General features: G+C 42.2%; 1 protein-coding gene across 14 annotated transcripts in view; it reads right to left on the minus strand.

The window, feature by feature from the left end:
- Positions 1 to 18,837, minus strand: part of rapgef2b (Rap guanine nucleotide exchange factor 2b) — a 151,632-nt gene that overhangs the window by 41,550 nt on the left and 91,245 nt on the right. For 9 of the 14 annotated variants that reach the window (XM_049585093.1, XM_049585099.1, XM_049585092.1 and 6 more), the window contains one exon: positions 16,873 to 16,890. The exons of 3 other annotated variants lie outside the window; for them this stretch is intronic. In XM_049585093.1, coding sequence (XP_049441050.1) covers positions 16,873 to 16,890 — 18 coding nt within the window. Of the gene's footprint in view, positions 1 to 5,806; positions 6,275 to 16,872; positions 16,891 to 18,837 lie in introns of those variants that run through there. 2 more of the 14 variants (XM_049585103.1, XM_049585104.1) reach the window with 2 other exon arrangements.

Genomic DNA, 18,837 nt, shown 5'->3' on the forward strand with positions numbered 1-18,837 from the left:
CATTTATATGTGTTAGTGGACATCTGTAATAGGAGTGTTGTGGCTTTCAGGCTTTAACTTCATTGGGAGACGGACTAATGCAGTGACTTATGGCCCACATGCTACATAAGGTTTTATAATGGTGTGTTCACACTGAATGCAGAGTGAATTTTCACCTTGCAATACTCGCATTAATGCAGCCGCTGGAGTGTTTTATGGAGTTTATTCACAAATGGTGAATATTACCCCTGAGCAGCTCTGCTAACGGTTGTGCTAACTAAATGGGGAAGGCAGCTAATGACTAACTTGGTTGGAGCACAATGGATAGCAGCTATTTTACGTGAACACTGTAAACATGGAGGCTCTGTGCTCTGAACCAAGACAGCAGCACTCTTTTCTTTTTCATATTGTCCAGGGCAGGGCATTACAGCTACACTTCCTCCGTTATTCATCTTCCACAGTAACAGACAGACTTAATTTCAAAGCATTTTGCTAAGACGAAATTCAACAAAACAGCTTACACAAGTCACAAATAAATAGTTCTGTGGCTTCGCTCTCTGACATCGAAGTCCTCTTTCTTTTTTGTTTTCACTCTGTACGGTACTGACGTTAAATGTTGAGCTATGGGTGCCAACAGACGCCAAAAATGGGTTTATCCTCCATTTCCGATCTGATTTACTCTACTATCAGGAGAATCTCGACCAGATTTTAACACTGACGTGCTTGCGACTTAGTGTCATGCTCGCGCAGGCTGAAGATTTTCAAACTGTGAATACATAAATAGCGCAAATTTGGCTTATTCTCCTCATCCATGTCACCCAGCTAAAATTTCCGTGCATTTACGTTTTCGCATTGACTTTGTATGTAATCTCACCATAACTTAAGACGAAAGTAAATTAATTCACAGTGGGAATCTACTTTCATTGTAAATAAGGTGCCGGAGTGCACAAAAACATCAAAATAGAGCTTGTTTATGAGAAAAAAGTACCAGGGGAGGATCCTCTGACTCCCCGACAAAAGGTCAGGGTGAAGTTCTGAATGTCATTTAATCCCAGAAATGCCCCTGCATACACCTGACTGTGTGAGACTGCTGCAAAGGGATTTGCCTTTTTGCAAAGATGAGTGAAGACTGCAAATGTTGCAATGTTAAAAACAGGCAATTCATCTATTATATTTTCTGATAAATATTACTAATGTTTGATTAACTGCCCACTGACATTTCGCAAAAGTGGCCCTCACGTGTTGAATATCCTTATCCTTATAGAATATAAGAGATTATACTATGATCAAAGAAATGCTGGAGATAACAACAGTACTGCCATATAGAAATCAAAGAAACCCTCAGTGTCAGTTAAATGCCTAAATTATTAACATATTCTAAACAGTTTGGTCGCACAGTCAATGAATGGTTTTGCACTGAGGGTAAATTAATTGAATATTCTCATTATTGAGAGCACAAGACTGGTCATGTGGAGTTTGTCGATTCAGCCTCCCAGCCAGCTGCTGGAGTGGTCTATATGTCAATAATAATATTCCTGCTGGTTTCCACAACCAGCTAGAAAGGTCCCACATCCCCCCAACAAAACCCCCATAAACTACAAGCCCCTCCCCCTTAAAAGAGGGAGAGATAAAGGGCGGGCAGGAAAGAGGGATAAAGGGAGAGGATAATAAACACTTAATCCTTTCTCTCCACTCATTTAGGTCAGCTGTCTGTTGGCCAATAAGCCAGTGTCCATTCAGTCTATAAGCATGTGGTCCATTGACCTGTTTGGCCTAATGGCATGCAAGAGACTGGGCCAAGATGGATGCCAGCACAACAGTAATGACACACGCTCATTAAGCTTTTCCAATCAGCAGCACGACGACACGGCAATACAGTGTGTTGTTAATCAATCTGTAGCATCACTACTAGCACGCTATTGTTTAAACCTATTAGTGATATGCTCACCACCAACCATAGCATTAAATTGTGATTATTCTCCTACCTTCAGCCTCTCTGCACTCCTCTGCTGCGACTTCAGTGCTCCCTCGCGAACAAATAAAGTGAGCTCTGCAGAACTGCGCGCCCAAAATACGTACAATCAGCTGTCACAGGAGGATTAAGCATCGCTCTAATGCTCGAGCCACAACACTCAGCTCTGCCTACATGTGAGCAGATGTGGCGCTCCTTAAATTACACTGTAGACCTAATGACCCAGATTGCTGGGTGGAAGCCCTGAGTGGAAGCGCTGGCTTGCTCTCAATCTCTTTACCGCCTTTATATGCTGGGGGTGAATCTGTGCTACTGCACTGGATGTCCAACGTTGTGGGTGGCCAAGCTCAGAAATGAAACCATCCACAGTGCACAAAGCTTTAAGGAGTCTCAAAAACAGCCTCGTACTAGCCCTGAAAAGAGTCTAATTTAAATTGTTGGTTTAATAGGTTTAAATTATGGAGCAAAACACAACAACAAAAATGATTCTTCTCTCTGAATTCGAGCTGCTAAAAGCGCCCGAAGCTGTGCTGCTCCTTTCAACATTTCACATGTGGTTTTAACTCCTACTTGTTAAAAAATGGAGAGCTGCCAATGTTGGAAGTCTAAGAGTCGAGCAGGCACATCCCAGAGTTTCCCCTGACCATGGTGGCGGCTTCTCGCTTTCCTGAGCCTCGCGGATCAAGAGATTAAAACCCTTTCGGCGGGGTGTCCGATTAAATGGGCCTGATATGCTCTCTGGGCTTTCCCCTCCCTAGTTACAGCTCCACCAGTCAGTACCACACAAGCCAGCAGTCAGACGAGACGTGATGATTCCCTACGATGAGGGATACAGTCCACTGTACTGCCATTACAATCACTGTTGTTCCAGGTGTCAATTACTGTAAAAAGTTAGCTTCTCCTGCCTAAAGTATGTCAGCTGTGTGCAACAAATCTCCTAAAAGTATGTTTGTTTGCACAGTTTCCATATTACCGCCACTTTTTACTGGATTATAAGGGATATTGGTGACAATATGTAAAGCAAATAAAGAAAAACATGTTATATTAGTGTTACAGTGAAAGGGTTTTAGAATTTAGTCCTCTGCTACAATTTCTATCTGAGTTATTATCCAAGCTCTGCAAGGCTGAAACATTTTGGCCTATGTGTTTAGCACACAGACAACAATCCCATAAAGCGTTCAAAGATAAGGCGACAGCATTCATGGCCAAGCAATCACCAAAAGATAAAGCCATAAACGTCCATAAAACCTTATAAATCAACATGAACTGTACCGGGCTGCTGTAAGTCAACGTGCACCTGGTTGCAGTAAAGATAAAATGCAGCTATAAGAATGGAAATCACAGGTCTCCAGAGGACGGATAAGCAATCAGGGAATTACACACGGAGCTGCCAATGGTCATGAGCCCTACGACGGTGATGTCATTTCTGTAATAAGATCTGGTGGCTGTGATTGACTCAACCTGTGGTGGGTTTCCTGCTGGGCTAAATGAGTATTTACATAAGCCTTCATTTGTATGCTAAAAACATAAGAAAACAAAAATCTAATGAAGTGGGCAGGAGGAGAAGATAAAGGGAAAGAGGTGAAATTAGGTGCTACTTGATGGCACACATGCTGTTTTCCCTTTAGTTGTTAAAAGTGGTAACCCTACCATGAATATTTAAGGATATTTTAAGTGTGTAGAGTGTGTGTAGAGTGGCTACTTCTGCTTGGTTCCTTGAAAACCATTTAAATCAATGTTAAAAGATCTTTTTAAATGTGGCTGTTACTCAAATGACAGCGCATGTTGAAGACTATGGATTATTTCAGTCATACTTTGTTAGCGAGAAATGCTAACACTGCTAATAATTTTTTATTAAAGGATAAATATAACAAGGCTACAATGTGACGAAGACAACTTCTCATTTCTTGGTTAGAAGCAGAGAACAGCAGAGCGACTATGGTAAACATTAACAATAAGAAAAAGCGAGTGAATCAATACCGCGGAAAGTGAGTATTAAAACTCTCTCAAATATTCAGAATCAATATGTATCAATAAATCACTATTTTGGACGGCGCTACAAGGTATATTAAGCGTACAAATTAGCACCACGCTGTATGTAGAGCTGCAATGATTAATCTATTAATCAAATAGTTGTGAACTACTGAATTAATTGCCAACTAATTTGATAATCAATCATCTTCTTGAGTAATTTTTGCATGAAAAAGGTCAAAAATATCTGATTTTAGCTTCTTTAATGTGAATATTTTATAGTTTCTTCACGCATCTGTGACAGTTAACTGAATATCTTTGGGTTGTGGACAAAACAAGACATTCAAAGACATCATTTTAGGCTTTGGGAAACATTGATCGACATTTTTTACCCTTTTATGAGATCATATAAATTGATCTTATCAATTGAGAAAGTAGCCATTAGTTGCTGCCCTAACTGTATGTCGTCCCTGTAACCTGGTTAAATCACAGAGCTGTAAGAGGAAACCTACTATCCACACTGGAGAGATGCCTTTGCCTATGTTGCAAATAGAAAACATAATAGACGTTATAAAATATATTGCATTTTGAAAAAGAAATCAAAGTTTGCTTGCCAAAGAGATGTCTGAATATGTAATCATATAGTCTTAGATGTTTTAGAGATTCAAGGCCTCTTAGAAAGATAATCTCCGGGCCTTTAGTATTCTTTAAGGCCTCCCTGCACAAACTGTGAGGGAGGCGGATGAGATATGTCATCACCACTGACACATCTATGACTATTATAGGAATATTAAGGTGATTTTTCGTTGGGCATCTGTGCTCTGCGATCCAGGAACCGTCCATCAGCATGATTTACAGCCCTGCCTCTGTGTGTCTATATATATGTGTGTGCGTGTGTGCCTGTGTGTGGTCCCGACGTGTGAGTGATGCCAGCGGCGCTGACAGCCGATCAATCCGTTTACCGTTCAAGTGCAGATCAGGCTCAGGCCTCCGAGTGTCTGCTGGAAGCTGCCGGCTGCCTCCAGCACCACGGACAGCGCCACCACCACCATCACCAGCAGGGTCAAACTAGTGCTTCAGCTGGTGATCATCACGAGGCAAAAACACCTAATACCCACTATCAGTCTCGGCTTTAAAGTAACATCTGCATCACACACACTACAACCGCTCCAATAGAGGTTAAGAGGTGGGGTAAGTGAATTTAGGGCAGCAACATGACATCACCTCCCATCAAACCACCCTCATCTATTATTGCATGTGCACATTTGTATCCCTCCAGCGCAAAAGACACCTGGAGTGATTAATTTCATGGGCACTTAATATGGAGCTACAATCAAATATTGTCATCTCAGTGCGTCGTAAAAACATAATGAGGGCAGAGACGGCGGTCGTTAAACACACACGCATGTGCACCGCTGGATGTGTGTGCGCCTTTCACCGTCACTGTTACACCTCTGCACGCGTCTATATGAATCATTACTGAGCTGCTTGTTATATTTGTTTGCAGTTTTAATACTAAGCTGTTATTTTATGAGGACGCACGAGGCCTATGTGATCTAAAGAGTGCTTAAAATTCACGCGAGTGTGCGTGTGTCTGCGCGCGTGAGTGACAGCAAGCACATGGCGGCCGTTTCTAGTACAACACACTGACACACATCGGAGGCTCGACGGGGCGATAATCAGCCTCTGGTGCGCCCTGTTCGGGTTTCTGTCGCGTCCTTGGCCTGCCCTGCGTTCATTCATCTTGTCGAGGCTCGATAGAAATCCGATGCACGTCCATTATACGGCCGGTAATCATATCTAGTGGGTCATAAATGAGGGAGAGATGAAAAAAGAAAGATGGAGAGATGGAGAGAAGACGTTGCGCGTCGATAGGCTACTTACCGGAGTTTTATCTTGCTGGCTCGGGACTCCATTGCTGTCTGCTGCTGCTAATGGTTTCATAATGAAAAAATGTTCACCGGGCTAAAATCTAACATCCCGGAGCTGCTTTAAGCTTCAGCGCAGACCCCCATCTTCATCCAAGCCGCCTGCCCTCTCCCCTCCCTCGGCTGCGACCGTCTCTCTGGAAGGAGGCGGCGGCTTGACAGTTTTGGGAGTATCCGCTGTTCCTTGGCCTGATTAGACTCTCCAAACCAACACCAGCTTCTGCGTTTATTCCAGCCTCCCCGCTGCTCCCCACAGAAATATCTTAAAACCACAGAGGAGGAGGAGGAGGAGGAGAGGAAGAGGGGGGAAATATCCTTTTTATCCAAGCGAAGACGAGGCAGCTTTTTTTCTCTCCGCGCACTTGACAATCACATCTCCAGCCGGAGAGCAGCGGCGCGCCGATAATAAAGCAGAAAACAGGCAAAAAAAAGATGAGAAAAAATGGCTGACAACACTTTCACTCACGTTTGCTCCCTCCGCCTCCCCTCTCTCTCTCTATCTCTCCCCTCCCTCTCCTGAAAGTAAGGCTACACACACGAAAACACAGCGCACACACTGACGCCTTTATGCACCATTACATTATTTGAAGACCGAGACGCCTGCAGCCTCCGCCGTGGTACTGTACGTTAAAGCCAGCGGTTTGTTTGTAACGGGAGCAGGGGGATGTGTGTATGTGTGTCAGGGGTGGAGGAGGGGAGGGAGGTGGTGGTGGTGGTGGTGGGGGTTGGGGAGGTGAGGAGGGGGGTAGCAAGGACCTCCTCCCCTGCCAGAAAGTGATGCTGTAAGAGCAGAGCCACGATGGCTGTGCCCCTCTGGAGGGCTTACAACACCCCCAGCGCAGAGAGAGAGAGACGGAAAGAGGAGAAGGGCGGATGAGAAAATGAAAGTGAGGAGGTGAGATGAGAGGGAGAGATGACACAAAGAGCAAAGAGCTGATACACAGTGGAGAGGTGGGAGGAAGACGCAAAAAAAAAAAAAAAAAAAAAATCAAAAGGTAGATGGATGCATGATAGAAGGATGAAGGGATGGAGGTGGAGGGAGGAGAGGAGCACAGTGCGGGTAATGCCATTATCACGCTCACTTCGGCACAAGACCGCGGCTGGAGCCGGTTGGCATGGCAACGGGATGAAGGAAAGCCATTTCCTGGGCGGGGAGACAGAGACGGAGACAGCAGCACTTCCTCCTGAGAGAGTGAGAGTGAGTAAAAGAGGTAGAGACGCTCAGAAAGAGGGGGACAGGGTGTAAGCATCAGGAGCCAGAGAGAGGGAGAGAGAGCAGTGTCCAAAATGGACCGACAGCAGCGACACACGCAGAGACTGGCAGCGATGATGTCACTCTGTCACTGTCACTCAGCTGGAATAGCCATGGCAACTGGGTGAGCACGAGCCCCCCGCACCCACCCAGCCATCCAACCCCCCTACACACCCTCCGGGGCTTTCAGTTGCTGTGGCGACGGAAGCAGCGAGACAAGGCGAAATGGAGGAGGGAGGGGAGACGTGTGTGTGTGTGTGTGTGTGTGTATGTAAAAGAGACAGTAGAAGTGGTAATAGACTTCCACTTCACCTTCACTCAGCTGTAGTACAATGAGCAGCAGCGTCACTGACAAATAAACAACACGCATACACACATCTCTGTCTGTTTTGTGGGAGCAAGAGGAAAATAAGTGTGTGTATTCTGTGTGTGTGTGTGTGCTCAGGTGGCAGGCCATGCCTCTGGAGACTCTGGATATTGGACACATAGACGGTCCCATATACGAAGGTCTCCTGACAGACAGAGATATGAGGACGGTGCTTTGAATGACAAACAGACGTCACAGGGAACAAAGGAAGGAGTTTAAAGGCCAACCAAGACAATAAACAGCAGGCCGGCTGCACTTCATATCTGCGTTGCCAAATAATCAGCGATTCAGTTCACCACCAACACACAGCAGACTTATATTATCAAGCAGAGCTGTCATAATTTACACTTTATAGCACACTTCATCACACAGTGTCACACCTCAGAAAGTAGTTGTCATTTTGTTGTCACACCATTTTTTCTGAAAATTTTGATGGAGTCAATCATTTTCCTGCCGTCTTGTTCCATTGCTGTTATTTTCTTGTCATTTTGATGTTTGGAAAAATAAGAGACGGAAAAAGTCAATTCGTTTTAGTATAATACAACAGTGTAAAACTGTTGAAAAATGCTGCGCTGCTTTGAATATTAAGAAATGTGAGCGACTAAACCAGCATTTTAGACTGAAAATACTACAACTGCTACAACGATTGTAATGATTTATCAAAAGTTTAAGTCATCACTGAGTGAAAATGCCCAAAACATCACTGATCTCAGCTGTTTTTCACCATTTTATGTCATTAAATTGTATATTTTTAATCCTGCATCTTATGCAGGAATTGTCAATCACCAGCGAAAGTGAAAGCAAACCTCAGATTCACTCTCATTTTGGATCGAGCTTTGACTGCTTGATGTTTCACCTTTTAATACATGTGTTTTTATGATGCTGTGTCTGCAATTTTTGTAGCTTGTATTGCTTATAGTCTGGCACCTGGTCGTTACCTTGTTATAAAGTCCTGACCTCACCTGTGCGCTGTGCCCAGCAATGTCCTGACCACAGCAAAATATGAAGAAAATAAGAAAACACAGTCAGAGTCTCTGCAGAAAACTACACCACCACACACTCCTAGTAGTGCATAAGTATTGATTGAGAGGGATTACTTTTAGTCTTTACATTTTACGTTTTATGGAAAATTCTGCAGAGTATATCTGATTTAATTTCACTATTGTGTCTTGTATGCATAATATGCCCAGCCCAAACAGGCTTACAAGATACCAGTAAAAAAAGAAAGACCAGAAACCAGAGCAGGGACATAAATTTATGTTAATATTAAGCAAATAAACCATTGTGATGTTTTTTTAGCTTTAGAAACAAAGGTAGTCAACTGATAAAATTAAGATTAGACAACCATTCCATTCTGTCATCGTCTGTGCAGCAAAATGTTCCTGGGTTTTTAATAGACATTTGATTAAATGATGATTTCCTTCATAATAAGGACAATACAGAGGCAATGTGATTCATTCTCAACGTCTCCTAGTTGGCGTAATTGTTCTGTATGTTATTTTATACTCTGTAATGTGACCTTGGGTGTTTTGAACGGCGCCCTTTAAATAAAATGTATTATTATTTTTATCATTACACGACCTGTTTTACTCCTGGATGGTTTTAAATCTGCCAACTTCAACATCCAGAGGAAGGATTCCTGTTCTCAATTGTGCGACTTACGACCTTCGACTCCCCTATAAGTTTGCTATAACATAAGGTCCAGTGCCATAATTGTGCTTGACTTGAATCTATGTTCATAAGTTTGATTTTAACAAGATATCTTTTAACCATTTTCCTTCAAAATCTAGTTAGTAACTTCCTTCTAAGTGTATTCACGCTGCATGATAAATTATTCCTACACAGCTCCCTCAAATACAGCATGAAGCTCTGTACCCTTTATGATGGACTGTGGTTTGGGCAAAACAATATATCTGAATATGTCATCTTGGGTTTAAGGAAGTTGCAATAAGATATTTTTTTTCCATTTTTTTCCATTTTAAAAACTAAAAAATAACTCTAAAAATCAACTAATATTAAAAACAATTTTATTTACAATCATCATGGTGCTAAATCTGCTTAAAATTGTGCAAAAATTGCACAAACACCAGCATAAAAACTCCCACAAATATAAAAACAGTCTCTAAATGTGATTAATACACACTTGAAAACAACAACAGCTAATCCAATAAAACCAATAAAGCATTTGACACATGAATTATTATGTGTATGTGCTGCAGACCACTGAGGCTGCAGCTTTTTGTTATGGTGGATATAAAGAGCCTGGCTGCTCTGCCTCAGACAATGCCTAGAAAGCAGTCTACTGCTCGCTGGTTTTGGAGCTGCTCCAGTCAAAGTAACGGGGAGCTGAGTGGGAGGACGTGAGGGGGAGGGAGGCTGGAGACCCGGTATGACATCACCTCTCCTGCCCCGAGCCATGATGTAATGTATCACAACAACAAAAAAGCTCAGGTGCTTTGCTGTGCAGCCCGGTCATTAACGTCTCCGACAATCGCCGGGGGGAAGAGGACAGAGGCATCGTTACATCACCGCGGCAACGGGGTCGTGTCTGGGGAATATCAGACCTTCCTGCCCCACCCCCCTCGTTTAAAGCTTTCTAGGAACAAACAAGCCAATTAATCATTTTTTTACTGACTAATCACAAGCTGGACGTAAAGGCAGAGCGGCAGGGGAACATCGATCTTACAGGATTGTGACAGTGACGTGAAAAACGCCACTTGAGAATAACAGTAATGCACTCGGGCTCGATAGCAGTGAGTGCTAAATGCATGAGGTAGAGTGGGGGCAGTGCCTCAGCTGCCATTTGTAAACAGTCTGTGAACCCGGCGTGGCTGCAACTGTTCAATGCAATTGTAGGGTTGGCCGTGTGATGGTGTTTTGCTTGCTGAGGCGTAGCATTAGAGCCATAAAAACCTCATTACACTGCTGGATGACACACCAGTGCACCCACACATGACACAAACATACACACATTCACACACACACACACACACACACACAGGCAAGTGTGATAACAGAAAAACTCATCATTACATGGCAACATCTGCCATCCACCTCCTTTAATTCCAGAACTCAGCTCGACAGTACAAGGCATCAGGTCACATTTCAAGTATTTTGCTGATGAGGTTAGTCAAGTCAATCTGATTTACAGAGCAAACAACCAGCAGAGAATGATGAAATTTTTCACCATTTTTCAATCATAACACAGCAGAGATAAAAACGGTCCTTCAGCATGGCAAAGCACCCAAAAAACATAAACAAACCAACGAACTTTGTCACATCTGGACCCCATGACTGAGGCTCAGTTCATCACCAAGGATGATGCGTTTAGGGACCTGAATGTGTCTCGTATCCATCCCAGCTCAACATCAAGAGGCTGGAGGTGGTGTTAAATGATGCAGTAGCAGAACACACATACACAGACCAGAGATATGCTTTATTTTCGATTAAACTTAAATTTTACAGTGTTGAGAACAGAGTTTTGCATGAGGGATTTCTAAATTCACACAGTATGACAGGGGCTGATATCACTGTGAGGAAAAAAGTGATTGAAATGACTGAGTGGTGTTTTTTTTTTTTTTTTTTACACCTTTAGAACTGGTGTTCTTCTACTTTACAAAAAAAGAGTTACTGAAAAGGCCAAAACTAAAAATGTGCAAGTCTATTTATAAATACCTGCAGACTTGTTCTCCCTGGAGATGCAAGTGCTTCAAAACTGGTCAAAAATATGAGGTTTCATTTAAAAAAAACAAAAAAAAACAACAAAAAAAAAACAACAACTAGACAATTTGCTAAAATAGCTTGGCACTGAAACAAGAGTAAATAGTTTGTTAGGGACTATTTTCAGCTGCGAATTAATACATATCTGCTGCATCAGTGAGTATCTACTAGTGCTGGGCATAGGAACTTGAGTCAATTTTGACCAAAATAACTCCAAGTAATATCGAAACTTCTCCTGCCAAATGACAGCTGCATTAGATCCTTTTTGAGCCAAGGATCTTGTCCTGACTCCCCACTGGATTGACAAACTTTCTACTGAGCCACTCTCGTCTCAGCAAATGCTCAGTTCAACGTCTTCGAGGTTAGCACGAGCTAACACAGCAGCAGCGGCTAACATACGGCACCGAGCCATCAAACAACCCAAACAAACTCACACTGAAACAGCTCAACTCTGCTTTTAAACCCATTACTGACCTTTGGGTACCATTAGCTGTGTGATGCTGACAGTTAGCCCTGACACTGTGTGTATGTGGGTGGATTCTCACCAACTGTCCCTAGTGTGGAGCTCACACTCCTGCAGCAGCGGCTACAACCCAGAGGTGGCAGCTCAGCCTGCCGAGATGCTACCAAAGCCTTCGAAAGTATGGCTGCACTAAACACCTCCATTCACATTATGGGTATTGAATGAAGTAGTAGGAAACATACTACAGTAAAGGAACGTGTCACCATGGTGTGGATGAATTATGTGTTTCAATGGGGCACAGATGAATAACATATATAGGCCTTGAAAACACAGACAATTCTTATTTGTAGGACCATTACATGTTTTGTTTTTTCATGGGATTTTTTTGCAGTAAGAATAGAAAAGGCTTCTCCTTAAAATGAAACACTTTACCGGAGATGATTTTCCAACCAAGAAGACCAGGATATCAAGAAAACCAGAAAAAATAGCACTTTATATTTGAGAGTCTGTAGGAACAACCAGCCAGAATCTTAACAAACAAAACTAAATCCTACATCAGCAGACAAAGAAGCTTCCTACATCGACTTCACTTGCAATGAAAGAGCGGGAAGTTTTTCAGCATCACAAAAACTTGAGAACAGAACACATGACTTCTCACAGACACTGGCTATTATGGGATCAAACTCAACATACTCTGATTTATTGATCTGTGTCTATCCTTGTTCACTGAATTTGTTTGTAAGCCCACAGAAGGCCTAACGTGGAGGAAACACAGCGCTCCTGACTGCCAGCGCTGTGCATTAATCCTTGAAGCCGGTCCCATTACGGCGGCTCTAAATAGCATTGTTAGAACGAGAAAGATGATCTAATAAAGAGACTACATTTTCATAGCCGCTACAGCCCAAGGGATTATTTCATTTATCAAGCTGTTGTCACCTGCACGCTGCTCTGAAAATAATTTGGCAGAAACACAGGCAGCCAGGCACGTTTAAAAGATTACACTTGTAGGTTCACAGGGGCGAAACATCTGTCGTGCCCCTGCACCTGCTACAAGGTGCATAAATCAAAAAAAAAAAAAAGTGAATGAAAAGAGAAGCTCCTGGAGAATAAGTGGCAAAGGAAGATTGTTGGCAAGTGAGTGTGAGGTTGATCAGTCACTAGAGGTTTCCGGATCGGGTTATAGACTAACTGGAAGGTGATGAACTGGAAGACTTTAACTCTGTGTGGAAGAGTGAAGTTTCTTGCCCTATGTTCCTGTTTCTCTCCACATCAGAAAGAAACTGAGAGAAAGGAAAACAGCATGCGTCTCACATGATGATTGGCAGGTATAATTTTGACCATGTTCTCCATTTTAGTTCAGTGTGTTAGCATTCCTAAATTTAAAAATAAACACAGTTTGCACCCAAGACTGATGGAACTGGCTTTAGCTTTGCAGGCATTCAGTCAAACACCAATAATCTTCAAGTCAATACAATTTTTGACCCAGTGATGGACTAAAATGAAAATTTAAGAGATCACCACAGTTAGGGTTCATTGTGAGGGAGACACAAATATCTGCAGCAAACTTCTTCGCAATACACCCAATAACTGCTGAGACATTTCACTCAAAATCACAAATGTTAACGTCATGGTTGCAACAAGACGAAAAGTCAGGAGCTCACCAAAGACAGTAGAATTTATCCTGTGGGGGATCATGAATATCTGTCTTAAATTTTGCAGCAATCCAACTGATAGTTGTGGGTATATTTCAGTCTGGGTGAATGCAGTGAATCAAAGGACAGCCCAACATTACCAGCCATAAAGCCATGACAGCTAAAAACACTTATTTATTCATTCAGGAGCCTATCCCAGCTGACACTGGTCAAGAGGCGGGGTACACCCTGGACAGGTCACCAGACTCATAGAGACAGAGAACCATTCACACTCACACCTACAGACAATTTAGAGTCACCAATTAACCTGCATGTCTTTGGACTGTGGGAGGAAGCTGGAGTACCTGGAGGAAACCCACGCTGACACAGGGAGAACATGCAAACTCCGCACAGAAGGGCTCCCTCACCCTGGTTTTTTTTTTAACTTGTTCAGTGAGTCAAGTATGTCAGAAATCTACTTGCCTGATTTGAAATTTTTTACTCGCCCCTATGCAGATTCTTCTTTATTAATGGTTATCAAATAACAACTACAACCACCCAACTAAACTACTGTTTCCAGGATGCACTTCAGCTCATACGCTTTATCCTTACCTGCCGCCATTTTCTCAGAAGCACCTTGTCTGTACTCTGCATGTGCAGATGAGAAAGATGCGAGATGGCTCACTCGTTAGCTACTTCCATCACCAGCTCCAGAAAAAACAACGTGTTTCATTCTTTTTTACCACTTACCCAACTGGGTAAGTGAGTTGCTACATTTACTAGCGGCCCATTAAAACTAGCCAGACGTGGCATTTTACTTGCCCTGAACATTCCTTATTGTTGAACCCTGAGTGTTATTACATGATTTGCACTGCTGTTCAAAAACCCACACAGGATGAGATCCATCACACAACAGGCAGTTTCCCACAAACAGTGACCTCAATGAACCAGGATGTTATGCAGTGGCAACACATTTTTTAGAGCTGGAGCCATCACAGAGTTTCAAATATCCACAAAGTGCTGGGTAGCTTTAAATACAACCACGAGGGAAGAAGGCCACACCAAAACGCACATGACAAGTCTTGGTTACAAAACAACTTCAGTGATAATCACAAGCTGTTGATGTGTGAAAGGGAAGAGCCAGAGTGGAGAGTGAATATTTCCTCGATGAGTCATTATGTCGGGATTTAAAACTGCTTCTGTTGTGTAATTTGATGGAAGGTGCGTCAGGTGAAATGGATCTCTGGGTGAGCGATAATGGCTCATGTGGATCTGATGTGTTAATTGATATCATGTTTTACAGCTTAACAGGTCATCACGTGCAACTTTGTGTTAGGAAAGTACATCATGGCCAACATTATCTCCGAGTTACAAACAGTTAAATACAATAATATCATGTGAAGTCTCTTCTTTCAAACTGAACTAAAACCACAGATCCACTATGATCACAGTGTTTCATGTTCCAGTCTTTCTCAGCTTTAAAATGCATCCAGGGGACCGTGCACCCAACATGAAGCGAGACAAATTTTATTTTTAGACTCATACAAAACATAATTTAACCCCTTACCTAACCAGACAAGCAGAACAGGAATCATTAACACTATCTCCAGTATCTCCTGTAGCATCGTCTAACACCAGCTCAGTATCGAACAGATCAAACAGCTCTGCTACGAGAGATTTTGATCACATTTAAGTGACACAAACAACAACGACAGCGAAAACAATGCGCTTTGTTATCCTCGCCATGCAGGCTCATTACCATCGAAATAAATGTCATCCGTCAACCCTTTTGAAAATACTCAACTTTAGGAGAAAAAAAAAAGGTCTTTGAATGTCAAAACTGACATGAAAAGCAAATCAAATGTCAGAAAGCGTGTTCTATAACACCGAGTGAAAAATGAACCACAGCCAGTTGTAAATGAGTAGCTTGTTTTCCCTCTTTCGCACGAGGCCCACATTTCAGCTGTGTTATGAAGTACGAACGCTCCCGAAAATATCTGCTCTATTTCCATCAAAGTTGGATATTTGGCTATTAATAACTATAAACACAGATTAAACTTTCTGTGTCTGAGCTGGGAGAGCGAGACACAACTCAACACAACAAAGAAAGATGCAACTGAAAATAAAAATAACATTTTTTCACTGCGACTGAGTTAAAAATAGCGCAAAAGCTCTCAAGCTGAAACAATTAGTCAATGGCCAAAAAAACTAATCACAGAGTATTTCTAATGACTCTAAATTTTCAGTCACTTTTCAAGCACAGAATGCCAATCATACACTGCCTGCAGCTTCACAAATCACAGTAAACTGAATCACTTTTATAGAAAAAACAAGCAATCTGAATGTGTACGCTTGTGTTTTGGAAAATGTGGTATTATTTTATAGCATTTTATGAACCAAATGATTGACTTTTATTGTGACACGTTAATTTAAAATGAAATAATTGTAAGCAGCAGCTCTAAAAAGCTCCTCTGAATACTTTCAAACACCCAAAGATGAAGGAATGCAGGAGGCAAGAAAGCTACCAAAAAAAAGAAGTGTACAATGAAGCGTTTCTTCTCTCACCGCTGCAGTTCCTACACAATGTCTATTCACAACTGAGGCTTTTGTATCTGCACAGCTGAAGCAGAGCAGGTTGTCACAAAGGACAGCTCTAAAAATAGGAGCTCGGCTTTTCTGCGGCCGAGAGTGGCAGGTTTGTTCTCTCCGCTCTCCCATTTCTCAGCAGGTCTGACTGCTCAACACCTTGAGCTCTGATCTTTTTCAACCTCTTCCTCGACATCCATTTCTGCTCGGACACTGCAGACGACTCTGTCAGGAAATGTGATATGTGTGCTGTTTCTAGACTGATTGGGGGGGGGGGGGGGATACTATGTTTGCACGCAGCACAAATGGCAGATTTGTCTCTAAATAGCTGCGTTGGATGAATGTCTTTCAAAGCCATCATAATCAAACACTTTAACGGCACCATCGTAGATCATCAAGACCCAACAGAACCACACCCACACAGCAGGGATAATAATAATCCATAGAGCCGAAAGACAGTCAATACCATTATCAAGCACATCAGCACAGAGGCACAGCGTTTGAGATATGACGCACCTCAATCAGCTAAATTGTTGCCATTATCTCAGTTTACAGGCCCATAAGCTGCGCTGGAGTGATGCTTATCGTCTCTGTGTCATCACCCGGCGACGTGATGAAGTCCATTCCCAACCAGGCATGCTCATTTTTCAGATCAAAAGCAAGATAACATGTATGGAAGCAGAAGATGGAGGCTTTATGTTATCAGGGCTAAAAGAATTCAATTCATGTTGCTGTTGATGTCCTGGTAATGCAATTGGAGTGTGGTGCAGGCTTCCCTCTTCGTCTTTTATCAGCCTCCACGCCGGCAAATGGAAGGTATTTATTAAGGGAGTCTACCAGAAGCCACAGATACGACAAATAGGGAACAGACGCAGATAAAAACCACCAGCAGAAGCACTAACACAGACAGCTAGAAGACGCAGGACACACACACTCACTCACTCACTCTCACACACTCACATATAGTAAACACAACAAGCAACATTGTTAATAGATACGGTACCTGAGGTTTATTGCATTCCTGGGAGCCAGGTTAAAGGAGAGAGCCATGGAAAGAAGCAGAGGAGATGAAAGTTATCAAACATGCCACTTGCCAGTCGAGGATGTGAGAAACTGCAAGTGAAGACTTCACTGACATGTTAAAATGCAGCTTTCAGCAGCAACTGGGAAAAAAATGTCCATGTTAGACAGACTGAGTGTAGCTGTGTGTGACTGCGTCCTAAAATCTTGTTTAGAAACCTAAAACTTCTTTATGCCAACTGAGGAAAAACCTAATTAATGCCCCCTATGGCTGACAGTTCAACCAACACGTTGTAACAAGTTTATTTTACATCAACCTACTGCCAAAATCTCTTTCATTGTTCAGGGACTCGGCAGATTAATGAATTTTCAAGGTGAAAATTCAACTTTCTCAGTGCTCTTATAGCCAAGGACAGGTAGGGAACACACAGACACACGCATTATTATTCCGGCTTGCACACACATCCTTCCATTCAGCATGCCTGCAGATTACTGAACAGATCACTTCAACTTCTGAACCTCCTCATTACCACTGCAGGACATCTTTGACCTCTAAACAGACAATAAGACTCCAATTATAAGGTGCGATATGTAGCGGTTTTAAAAATCACTTCATCTTTTACAAATTAGCTTCAAAACCTTTGGTACAATTACCTCAAACACTTGAGACAAGGGTGGAGTGAGCTCTGAGCCTCCATCTCATTTCTTTACCTGGCATGATATTAACTTTTTAAATTTCTGCATGAAAAGTTGTTCAGCGAGGTTAACGATCCTACAAGAGATTATATTTCTAAAATCAGTCAGCCATAGTTTAAGCTCAAATCTTATCTGCTTATGCTAATGCTAGTTTCACAATGATATAAAATATCGACAAATGAACAGCTTGATATGTTGATAAAGACACTTCATTGATTTCTTGCTGACAGTTAGATGAGAAGATCGATATCAACTGAGGCTGAAGCCAGCAGCTGGTTAGCTTAGTGTAGCTGAAAGACTGGAAAGAGGAGGACCTAGCCTCGCTTTGTAAAACCACAAATTGTCTTTACACTCATTTTTGTAAGGATTACAAAAAATAAAGCTATAGCATGGTAATTGGAGAACTTTAAAGTTGCTGCTGGACCGATTTTGTTGGACAAAGCCAGGCTAGCTGTTTCCCCTGTTTCAAGTCCTTTGGCTAAACCAGGCTAAGCGGCTGATGGCTGTATCTTTACATTAAATAGCCAGACATAAGTAAGGTGACCAGGTGACCTGCTTGTGAACTGCATTGCATGTTTATGTCATGTCCCGCATGACACATTTCAACATGATGTCTCACATTTTGATTGGTTTTTAAACCACTACAAATCAGGACAGACACTTTTCTAAAATCTGTCTTTTATCCTATGGCTGCATGGAAAGCAGAGGAGCTGTCATCATGGGGCTGCATTTGACGTCAATCAAATTGCTCACACGCGGGTCAAGTGCAGGTGAACCTGTCACTGTTGTATAGGCGACGCCCAACAGGGAATATTTCGAGTCACCACAAAGTCAGTGCCAATGCAGATTAAGGCGGAATATGAAGACTTGGAAACTACTCATAACTGTGTGAAGTCAGTGGAGAGTGAATCTTAGAGAGTTTTCTTGTTGTGAAATTTGTTAATAGAATTATTAGTAATTAGTTATTCTTCAATTTCACACAGGGGACTAGATGTGAAGCTACACAGTACATGTCAAGCAGAAGAAAAATATTTATTTGTAAAGTTAGATGGACATTTTATGATAAATATTAGTCTAGCTCTCAGCATTGGTAACATGTCCCATATTGTCCCACTAAATTCAATTCAATAGGCTTTATCTGCATAACATTTGAGGTGTGCTGCCAAAGCACAATTACGATTAAAGAACAGTGAATGAAATCAACAACTGATCATATGAAAACAGTTTTAATCAGTACAGTAAAATGGGTAAT

This window comes from Epinephelus fuscoguttatus, linkage group LG9 (genome assembly GCF_011397635.1).
Source record: "Epinephelus fuscoguttatus linkage group LG9, E.fuscoguttatus.final_Chr_v1".
Classification (NCBI taxonomy): Eukaryota; Metazoa; Chordata; class Actinopteri; order Perciformes; family Serranidae; genus Epinephelus; species Epinephelus fuscoguttatus.